Source organism: Sebastes fasciatus, chromosome 17, assembly GCF_043250625.1.
Source record: "Sebastes fasciatus isolate fSebFas1 chromosome 17, fSebFas1.pri, whole genome shotgun sequence".
NCBI classification, from domain to species: domain Eukaryota; kingdom Metazoa; phylum Chordata; class Actinopteri; order Perciformes; family Sebastidae; genus Sebastes; species Sebastes fasciatus.
Window position 1 is genome coordinate 28,712,525 of NC_133811.1, and position 11,542 is coordinate 28,724,066.

Genomic DNA, 11,542 nt, shown 5'->3' on the forward strand with positions numbered 1-11,542 from the left:
GGCTCATAAACAAAGCAGGACTGTAAACGTTAGATCTATTTTCTGAGTTTGACTTCCTCATTCTTAATGCCAGTTAAGATATTGATATTTGAGAGTTTAAAAAAAGCTGATATTCATTCTATTTTTACAGTATAGTTAAAACATATCTTTAGTGTTCCTGTACTGCTTTTTCTTGGTACTTATTGACAGACATATACGCCGACGCTGACATATCTGTGAAAAGCTTTATGTTAGGTTTCTAACAGGCTGTGTAAACAGGAAGCGTTACAGGAAGTCACACAGGAAAAGACACACTTCTGTTTTAGTCAACATGGCTGCCTGTCTAAACATAACGCATCAAACGAGAAGAAGACTGACTTAAGACAGCGTGGACTGAGTTTTATGACCACCGTACACTAAATGATCGAAATCACGGGAGCGCGCCACAACTCTATCAAAACTCATGAGTTTATTCATTGGAAATATGTCTGCTACAGTGAAATAAACAAAATGGAATAAATAATTCCTGACAATGATATATTTGACTTCAGGACAGCTCTGACTACATACATGCTGAAAATCAAACATTTTTACTGTATTAATTCCCTTTATTAAGTCTCTAGAAGTGTATAATTCAACTTTTTCCCATGGTCTAGTGTTAAAAAGTTAACAAAAATCACAATGAATTGTAATATCGAATCGTAATACTTAAAAATAGCAATACGTATGGAATCGGCATCCAAGTATTGTGATGGTATCGAATCAGGATATAGGTGAATCGTCCCAGCCCCCAATATTTGGATCATTCAAAACATATGAGTCAAATCTACTGCCTTGTCTAATAAATATGTCTCTTTCTATCTGTCTGACTCTCAGAGATACATTCCCTCACTTACATCTACACGGCCCTCTCCGAAAACCCTGTTGGACTCCCGGGCATCCATGAGTTCACAGCCATGGGTCAGCTGGACAGCAGGATGATCGACTACTTTGACAGCGATCACCAGGAGAAAGTTGCCAAACAGGACTGGATGAAAGAGCGACTGACTCCAGATTACTGGGAAAAAGGCACACAGTCCCGCCAGAGCAAGCAGCAGTGGTTCAAAGTCAACATCGACATCCTAAAGAAACGCATGAATCAGAACGACTCCGGTAAGATCACTTTTTATTGACCATAAAATCTATAATAACTCTCCATGAGATAAATGTTATTGAGGCAGGTATTATTGCTAGTCTGCGTGAATAAAACTGTTTTAATTGTATTTTTTGATGCACTTAAAGGAACAGTGTGTAACAATTAGGAGGCTCTATTGGCAGAAAGTGAATATAATATTAAGTATGTTTTCTTTAGTGTATAATCAATCTGATAATAAGAATTGTTGTGTTTTTGTTAGCTTAGAATGAGCCGTTTATATCTACTGTTCATGGAGTCTGCCATGTTGCACCGCCATGTTTCTGCAGTAGCCCATAGCTCACCTTGCTGCAGTGATGTCCAGGTGTACTCCAGGACCCTGTGACATCACTGCTGGGTGTGGTTCCAGGTTAAACAGAGCTCATTTCTAACCACACACATATCAGTGATGCTGGGTGGGGTCAGAAGGGAAACAGTCTTGAAACTTTTAACCACAGAGGGCAGTTAAAGAGATTTTCAGTCACAGTTACTCTTAAATGTTAAACCAGAAAGCCACAAATATCAAAATGTGACCCACCTCTTCATCTTGTCTGCGTGTTGTTGTTGACGTCACCGTCCTGCTCCTCTCTCCGGTTTCAGACGTCCATGTTCTCCAGTGGATGCACGGCTGTGAGGGCGACACGCAGTCCGACGGCACGATGAAGTTCCACCGTGGCATTGACAGGTACAGCTACGACGGAAACGACTTCCTGTCCTTCGACGACGCCAACTCGGTCTGGGTCGCCCCGATTTACGCGGCACAACAGACCAAGAGGAAGTGGGATGATGTTCAGGTGCTAAAAGAATACACCAAAGGCTACCTGGAGAACGAGTGCATAGCTTGGCTGGGCAAGTTCATGACATATGAGGCAGAGCAAGTAAAAAGTGCCTGTAAGTATGACTGAAAATCATTTCTCTATTTTTATTGTCATTATTATTAGAGATAATAGAAGTAACTTTGGTGATGGAAGGACTATTATGCAGGTTGTTGAAATATAGAACTAAATGGTCTTGAAACAATTGGGATTCACACAAAATCTAAAAATGGTGGTGTTCAGACGACTGACGAAATGAATTACTTGCATATTCTAAAAGGGGGTGTCAGCATGTGACCATTTCTTTATTTTTTAGCTCCAGATGTGGCAACATTTCCATCATCATTTTACATAGAAAAACATAAAAAACTATGATTCATGGTTAAGTAGTATTTTTTATTAAATTTAAATTCTCTAGATTTCCTTATCAAATGCACTCAGGTTCAACTCTCAGCATTTCTAAGTAAAGTTAAAAATAACATCACTAAAACTCAAAGATTAATTTGAGATCTGAAATCACCTTTTGTTTTGGCTGTGAAGGCAGAAACACCACAGTTTTAATGGCAGCCTAATTAATGTAATTTGCCAACCTACTAATTAAACGGGATATCGTACCGTTTTTAACGGCAGGGTGTCGTGATACCTTTCTAGTATCGGTATACCGTGCAACAACAGCTATCCAGCTATCGGATCCCAACCCTCGCAAACGTCACATTCAGTAACGAGCATGATCTCCAAAAGAAAGACCTGAAATTATAAAATGAAGTATGAGTCTCAGCAGTGGTGTTTGATATTGCTAGTTTTAGAATCACTAGTATGTGTTTTTGTATCATACTGGTGTTATTATTAAACATTAATAACTTACAAATATGATCTTTCTTTACGGTTTCTCCTCCCAGCTCCCCCAAAGGTGTTCGTGTATACAAAGAAAGCCAATGTCGAGAAAAACGTCATTTTGATGTGCCTGGCTACCGGTTTCTACCCAAAAGACATCATCCTGCAGATCAAAAGGAACGGCCGTATTTTAACTCGAGAGGACGGCGTGACTACATCGGGTACTCGACCAAACGGCGACGACACCTTCCAGAGAAGAGACCACGTGGAGATTTTAAAGTCTGACATGTCCACATACACCTGTGAAGTGATACATGCTGTGACCGGGGTACATGTTGAGAAGGTTTGGGGTAAGAAACGCTTTCTTACAGATGTGTGAATGTAAATGGGTTCTCTGGGTACCCACGAGTCTCCCCTTTACAGACATGCCCACTTTATGATAATCACATGCAGTTTGGGGCAAGTCATAGTCAAGTCAGCACACTGACACACTGACAGCTGTTGTTGCCTGTTGGGCTGCAGTTTGCCATGTTATGACTTGAGCATATTGTTTTATGCTAAATGCAGTACCTGTGAGGGTTTCTGGACAATATCTGTCATTGTTTTGTGTTATTAATTGATTTACAATAATAAATATATACATACATTTTGCATAAAGCAGCATATTTGTCCTCTCCCATGTTGATAAGAGTATTAAATACTTGACAAATCTCCCTTTAAGGTACATTTTGAACAGATGAAAAATGATTGATTGACAGCCTTAGTAAGAACACAACTCAACAACATATACAACATAGGTCTCGTTGTTTTTAAACATTTCAATGTGTAAAGTTACATCTTGTACTTTTAAGCCACAAGAAAGATTATTAAATTGAACCTAACAAATAGAAATTATGTTGAAAGTGAACTGAATAAATGACTAGTGTGAATGTTTTCTGTGTTTTAGATCATTCACTTCCTGACGGCTCTAACGGTGCTCTCATCGGCGGCGTGGTTGGGGTCCTGCTCTTGATCGTGATCGGTATCGCTGTGCTGCTGGTCGTCTTGTGGAAAAGTAGGTGGTGCAATATTTAACTATTATATAATATTATATAATATATATAACTGTTGTCCTCTTTCAACAGCAAGATACCAGAAGAGTGGAATATATTTGTTCTAAATTCTGTATTTAATATCGAGATTTAAGCTTCATAGGAACATTTGACCAACATGGACACATCAAAGTCATTGATATGTGATGATAAACTGTAATGCAGTATTCAATATAGTGTATCTACACCAATTACAAAGTACCTGATGTTGCAGTCTTTTCAGCCACAAGTTAAGATGTGGTGTCGTTATCAGGAGCAAAGGTCTGTTATTATTATTTTATGATGGACTTCATGAGGGGTTCAGAGGTCACATCGAATAGCCGTCCTGTCGATCATTATGTGGCAAAAGTGTTTATTATAAGTCACACTGAGCTCACAGTGCTGGTTTTGAGTTTCTACCTCACACATACATACAATAACCTCTATTACCCGTAGGACATTAATACATTTTCTTTTAAAATACCATTAAAAACCACCATTATATAACATATTACTAAACGTTTCCAGTAAAGTCCCGTAAGTTTGTTTTATTAATTTTGTTAGAAGTGAAAGTATTATGTGAAAAAGATACGTAGTGTATAGTGTGTGGAAATGTGATAATTTACTATAATTTAATGTGTTTTTTTCTCTACCATGAAGCTTGCTCTCATCACATCAACATTTAGAGAATAAAAGTTTAAATACATTTTTATTTTCACAAACAATTTAAGTCATATTGCTCGAACACAAAGATATTAAATACTGACTGTGAGGTTTACCACTGTGTATTTAAAGGTCAGCAGGCTCAGCCAATGGAAAGACTATGCAGGTTTAAACCATATCATCCATGATCAGTTACACAGTTTGTGTTAATATTGTCTTTATTTACAGGAAATCCATGCCAAAACGACAAAGGTAACTATTTTATTTCACATTAAAGGGATAGTTTGGGGGTTTTGAAGTGGGGTTGTCTGAGGTACTTATCCATAGTCGGTGTATTACCTACAGTAGATGGAGTTTACCAGCCCAGGAGCAAAGCAACAGCAGCAGCAAAATGTATTGCAGACACCTAAAATATCGATATGTATTGAGATTTTGAAGTATTGCAATTCGATATTATGATTTTTTTGTGATATTTGTTAACTTTTTTAACACTAGACCATGGGGAAAAGTTGATTCATACACTTCTAGGGACTTTTACTTTGAAAAATATCTAAATTAATCCAGTAAAAATGTTTGATTTTCAGCATGTGTGTAGTCAGAGATGTCCTGAAGTCAAATATATCAGGATCATTGTCAGGAATTATTTATTACATTTGTTTATTTCACTGTAGCAGACATATTTCCAATGAATAAAATCATGAGTTTTGCTAGAGTTGTGGCGCGCTCCTGTGATTTCGATCATTTAGTGTAAGGTGATCATAAAACTCAGTCCACGCTGTCTTAAGTCAGTCTTTTTTGCAGCAACCCAAAAGTCAAAGAATAAAGACATTTCCCTCACAGATTAGTGGTATTTTCTTTTTAATTTATAAGGGACATGTAATGTTTTATACTTCTGGTGAATATAATCCAATCAATCTTATTTACATAGATGTATTTTGTATATACAGTTCCTTTTGTTAACACCTTATTTTGAAAACCGGACGTAGTCCCACGTGTCTACTTCCTCTAACTTCTCCAAGGTGGTCTCTAGCTCTCCCGTCAGCTCCGTTCTCTTTATACATCCATGGTCAGCTCCATCGGGGCCGTTTCAATGCAGAGAACATAAATGTCAGTATATGGGTGCTCTACAGTTGTAGCGTCGGCCCAATTGACCACGGAGATGAGAGCGACGGCTGGCTCGACCGCACATTAGCGCGATACGATCAAGTTTCCTGTCCATGACAGAGTTAGCATGCAGCTTTAGCCGTGATGTCTAGCTCTGCTTTTCCTGCCGATGTGTGAAACCCAAAGTGTTTCTATCCTTTACTGGATGTGTAGTGTTTACCACGCTGGATTTAACACTTGAGGGTGCAGGTCGTATCCACGCAGACCCTTCGCCGGTTTCTACTTTTTAATTTCGGCTTGCTGAGGTTTGTTTTGGTTGACGGATACGGAACGGATATGACGTCACGTTACTCAGACTACAACAATAAAAGCGGTAACTTCCTTTTACCTCCACATAGACTCAAATGAAGCAAATATATCGATTCTGGCATTAAAACATCTATTTCAAAATCGTAAAAAATCTTTTTTCCCACCCCTATTGTTTTTACCATAGACAGTCTATGGTTTACGAACTAGCGTCTATTCGATTGTCTTTGCATTGACTTTGTATGCAGTCGCGCCGCGCAAAAAGTTTGCTTCACGCTTGGCGTGAAGTCAGCATTAGACATCCTACAGAACAAGTAGAACAATTACAGTGTTAATCTTAATGTGCTGTATGTTTATGTTAGTGCTTTGTGAGATCTAATTTAAGTTATATAAGTTGTCTTTTATCATTTTGGTAAAAATAAAATAAGTGATGCTGCATTTTGTAAATGACCTAAATTGATTTTCTTTCCTTCGCAGGGTCAAGTCCGTCTCTCGACAGCAATGGCACTGGTAACAGTGGTAAGTATCTTTGTCCACAGTTTAGGACGTCATGTGCTGTAACCATTTTTACAAAGGTGGTTAACAAAAACACTGAATAATGCCAACCTACAGAGATTATCCCAAAAATATTAAAATGGATAAAAATAGTTTGTTGTGTATATGTGTGTGTTTTAACTTTTGTGTGTTTTTATTAACAGGTGTACCCCTTACTGGTGTAAAGACTTCCTCAAGTAAGTGTTTTATTTCTCTGCTATAGATTCTATTAAAGCTTTATTTATAGTTATATAAACTTCATTCCTGAAGTTTTGAGTATTTTTGTGCTAATGACATTTATATTTTTACAACCTGAAGGAGGAAACCCAAAAGTCTGGTCAAACCAAATTTAAATTGATCAAATAAATTAGATTTTAAAAAAAGGGCAAACAAAGACTGGATGAAAAGAGTATGGCTTGATCACTTGGCAAACAAAGTGATTGGTTCTGTTGGTAGTGGCTGTTTTTAAATGATCTCTCATGTGTGGGGTTGATAGGCCTGAAAACAATCATGTAATTATGTACAACAAAAAACAATGTAAAAAATATATATGTATAAAAACAGGTTGTAGCAGATGGGCCTAATATATCCTGTGTGTGTGTGTAGACGTGAATCGTAACAACAACGGCAACACTGACGAGGCGAACAAAGCTCTCACTGGTAAGTCTATTCTTCTAGAAATATGTTGCAAAGAAGCAATTTTGCATTAAGCTACATTACATTAAAATACATAAATTAAATCATATAATCGTTGATCGTCTCCCCATATTATGAATATTAATGTGGTAGTTCATATACCGTATGTGTCAAATGGTAAAACATTTCTGAAAGCCTACACCACCCCTTTTATTTTATTTATATTTTATATTTATTATGTTAAAAACTAATATTGAGAAAACGGCCTTTAAAGATATGGTGAATAGGGTCAAAAAAATGTAACTAATAGAATCACTGTGAAACTTCCCCAGTTGATCACTGATATTTTTTGTATTACAAGTTTTCTGAAAATGTATGTTTAAATATGCAAGGATATCTCTTTTTGTCACTCCATAAAACATAAAAAAAATCAATTTTCTCTGTTTTTAGTAATAAAATGTTGTAGAAATCAGGCTATGAATGATATTGTCAATATGTATATACTGCTCTTATTTTTATACTTCCTTCTATTTAAATGGTTCATATTTTGTTACACTTTGTTTAGCTCTTTTTTTACTGTGTTAGCTGATGCATCTTGTTTTTTGCACTATCCCCTTTGCTGCTGTACACTGCACATTTCCCCACTGCAGGACTTATAAAGGAATATCTTATCTTATATAGGAACAAACTCCTCTGTAAAAACCTTGAGAGTATAGATAGGAATGAAACTGGAAAGTTGGTGGATGTAAGTGCTACTAAAGTGGAGATTTCTGGCTCAAAGTCTGAAAAAAAAATGACTTTTGAGAAAACAGCCTTTAAATATGTGGATTGTTAAATTTCATACATTTTGAAGACGTGAATATGGTAAAAAAGAAAAAGAAAAGAACTAATAGATATCACCATGAAACTTCCCCGGTTGATTACTTACATTAAGACAATTATTTTTTGTATTACAAGTTTTTTGAAATTGTATTTTTAAATATGCAAATGAGGCATTATCTAACGCTAACTTTTGGTGAATTTAGTAGAAATCTACAGACGTAAATAGACAAAGTAGTAAAATAAACACTGGATGTTTTCGTTTGACTAGTCTGAAAGAAGACATGTTATGGAAGTAAAATAGCCCGTGATCTCAAATTTGGCCAGTGCATAAAAAAACAACGTTTTAGCATAAAAAAGGTGGTCTTCCTCTGCCGACGCTGAATCACAGCTCATGATTTCAGTAAGACAGCACATTTTATCGTTAGTTTCCAGTCGATGGATGAATTAAAAGCAGGATATCTGCATGTTTCTACACACATACTGCATCTAAATAATGATCTTTTCTTCACAGGCTCAGGTGGGTCTGACTCTGACTCTGGCATCTCTGGTAAGTATCTTTGACTGAAAGCTGCATCGAGCGTCTATGTTTTTAGTGTCTTATCGTTTATATAAAATATCACCTCTGTTCACTTTTTGCAGGCGATAGCAACAAAACCCCCACCCCTGAAGCCGCCAGCCTCCTGGAGGGGAATGCAGAGGAAGTCTGAGAATAACATAATTTCCATCAGAGTACATCAAGCCTCACTGTGCTCTCTGGATCCAAATTAACCAATAATACATCTGATAGTAGAATCTGATAGTAGAGTCTGGAAATCAACAAGAACAACAACAAAAAGTCTCTTAAATGGGTTTAGGGTAAATCTGTCGGGCAGTACAGGGACTGAGTTTGAACTTCAGTAAATATTCAAACAGCATCAACACGGTCTTGTGTTGTGGCACTTCTATGAAAACAGATTGATCAGAACTAAAATAGATGTTCATTTAGTAAATGATGGTCCCATTTAGAGTCAGATAGACCATAAAGCAGGGGATGCTTTAGGGCGGGGCTACCTTGTGGTCGCTACCACGGCGTAAAGTTAATTAAACATTAATTATAACATTTTGGTCACCTTAAAATGATTTTTCAGTGTTCGGGTGTACTTCGCTCCACCCTCTCGCGTCACTTCTGGTTGCAAAAAACCAAGATGGCGACGGCCAAACTGCCGAACTCAAGGCTTCAAAACGGCAGGCCACAAACCAATGGGTGAGGTCACGCTGACTACGTCCACTTCTTATAGAGTGCTACAGGAATGAGTCCAAAAACCCAGAAATGAGATCGCATATTTATCATTTCTTGTTCCTTTGTCTGGAAGTCAGTGTTTTGTTTTAATGGATTTTTAGTTCGATGCCTGAAATAAGGTCTGTGATTAACACAAGCTGAAGAGATTTTGTTCTACGACATAAAACACGCGAGTAAATATCACACTCGGGAATTTTGAAGATTTTAAATGTCTTAAAACAGGCGTGGCTAAATGAGTTTACTAAACGTCATCACGCCGACTTGTCTGCCTTTATTATGGAGGACGTAACCTGCCAAAATCAAAAATAAATAAATAAATGACAGGATAAATATGTTATTAAATGTATCAAAAATAATGAATAAAAAATAAATAAAAGGGAAAATTAAACAGAGGAGTAAATAATAAGGGAATTAATACTTAGAGTAATACATAAATAAGCAAATTTAAACAGAAATATCAATTTATGTCACATTTTATCAATTAATTAATGACCACTTATTTTTTATATTTTTGCTACATATGACATTCATTTAATTATTTATTCATTTATTTTCATATCTACAGCCTCGTTGTGTATACTCACCCTCATCCGACCGTGGTCTAGTTTGTTTATAGCCTAACGTTAGCTTTTTGCTTCTGGCGATTGCATTTATGCTTAAAAAAATCCTAAAGTGGTGTTCATTTGTTGTTTTGCTGAACAAAATGTGTAAGTATCATAAACGTTTGTTTGCCACAGAGTTTATTTTCTGCAATAATCCAAAACCCAATGGAACAATCCCGTTGGCTTTTTGTCGAGGGAACCAAGGTGATGCTAACTTCCTGGTTGGCATACAAAAATACATCATCCCTGCAGCACTCTACTGAGACGTGTTGTAATTTATATACACTGGTTTTATATAAGTAGGCTGAAATTTAGGTTTAAGCTTGGACTTAAAACAAATACACCATGTATTGTTGCTTTTAATCATTTATCGTGCGTGTAGAATGAGAATTGTATAAGTTTTGAATGTGCAAAAATACGATAAAATCTGCTCCAGTCACTGAAATATATCTTGTTAGTGTGCTGGATTTATTGTGAGGAAATTAAACGTTTTTAAATGAGGGGTTTGATCACTTTTTATCCAAAATGAATACTGTTTGCAAAAGAAAGAAATTACATTTACAGATTATTTTGGTAATTTTCTGTCTTTTACTGCAGCTGTTCCTGGTGGGCTTTGTAAATACAATCATTATTCACGAAATATTAAAGGGACTGTTTGTAAGAATCAGAAATTGCGGAAGAGAAAGAGGAGCGAAAGAGCGAAAACGAGCGCGGTGTGCGAGTGAAGGCAGGCAGAGGAGCAGAGTACAGCAGAGACTCCGGCCATGGAGACCAAAGCTACGGTCTCCCCCGCGTACTACGACCGCGGCCAACACTGTTTTGCATGACGGGCTTCACTAGATGTGGTTTGTATTGGAGTCTTGTCTGAACAGCGTAGCCACACGCGAGCGCGCATGGGACACCGACCCGCAAGGATTTATACGTGTAAGAAGTTACAAACAGTCACTTTTAAATGTCATTTTATTTTATAGTTTTAAAGTGTTTTATTCTTTTGGGGAATATGTATTGCTATCTTGTTGTTTATTGCACAATTATTTCTAGTAAATATTAGTATCAATCTGTCAGTCAAAGAAATCTCCAGTGAATCCTGAAATGATGTGTTATGAACATGTTTGTATTTGCTAAGATCCACGCTGTGAATCGTAAGACACTAGTGACAAATATCAGATATTTGTAGCTTCTGTCTAAAAAGTTTAAATTCGTCATAAATCATTCATCAGTCTAAAAAATCTCCAGTGAATCCTGAAGTTACGTGTTATGAACATGTATGTATTTGCGCAAAGACGCTGTGGATTGTAAGACACTAGTGACAAATATCAGATACTTGTAGCTTCTGTCTAAAAAGTATATATATATATATATACATTTTTATAAATTTTTTGGTTAAATCCTGCTTTCACTTTGAAGACATTTGTGCTGCACAATATCTACTTGAGAAATAAATAATAAATCATTGATGAGTGGAAGTGAATGATTGCTTTGGATATTTAACAGTTTTGTAAAAGAAGGAGAAATCTAACAGACTTTCCTGCTTCTCTTCAACGCCATCTTGGTTTTGGCCAACGGCATCATGGCTTTTTGCATAAAAGCTAAAATATATAAATTATGTATATACAAATTATGGATTTATATATTAAATATTAGAATTTATATATATATAATTGTGTGTGTGTATATATATATACACACATATTATACAGCATTACATATTACATTATATATAACAA

At 36.4% G+C, this 11,542-nt stretch overlaps 1 protein-coding gene across 4 annotated transcripts in view; it reads left to right on the forward strand.

The window, feature by feature from the left end:
• The window catches only part of LOC141753861 (major histocompatibility complex class I-related gene protein-like), a 13,922-nt gene extending 2,650 nt beyond the window's left edge, over nucleotides 1-11,272 (forward strand). For 2 of the 4 annotated variants that reach the window (XR_012590523.1, XR_012590524.1), the window contains exons 2-11: nucleotides 856-1,131; nucleotides 1,751-2,041; nucleotides 2,865-3,149; nucleotides 3,746-3,860; nucleotides 4,761-4,784; nucleotides 6,420-6,461; nucleotides 6,641-6,673; nucleotides 7,083-7,136; nucleotides 8,446-8,481; nucleotides 8,574-11,272. Coding sequence is in view for 2 of the 4 variants with exons in the window: in XM_074612483.1 (XP_074468584.1) it covers nucleotides 856-1,131; nucleotides 1,751-2,041; nucleotides 2,865-3,149; nucleotides 3,746-3,853; nucleotides 4,761-4,784; nucleotides 6,420-6,461; nucleotides 6,641-6,673; nucleotides 7,083-7,136; nucleotides 8,446-8,481; nucleotides 8,574-8,641 (1,217 nt within the window). In the remaining 2 variants the exon portion in view is untranslated. The remainder of the gene's footprint in view (nucleotides 1-855; nucleotides 1,132-1,750; nucleotides 2,042-2,864; nucleotides 3,150-3,745; nucleotides 3,861-4,760; nucleotides 4,785-6,419; nucleotides 6,462-6,640; nucleotides 6,674-7,082; nucleotides 7,137-8,445; nucleotides 8,482-8,573) is intronic. The other 2 variants (XM_074612483.1, XM_074612484.1) reach the window with 1 other exon arrangement.
• Nucleotides 11,273-11,542: the final 270 nt, after the last annotated feature.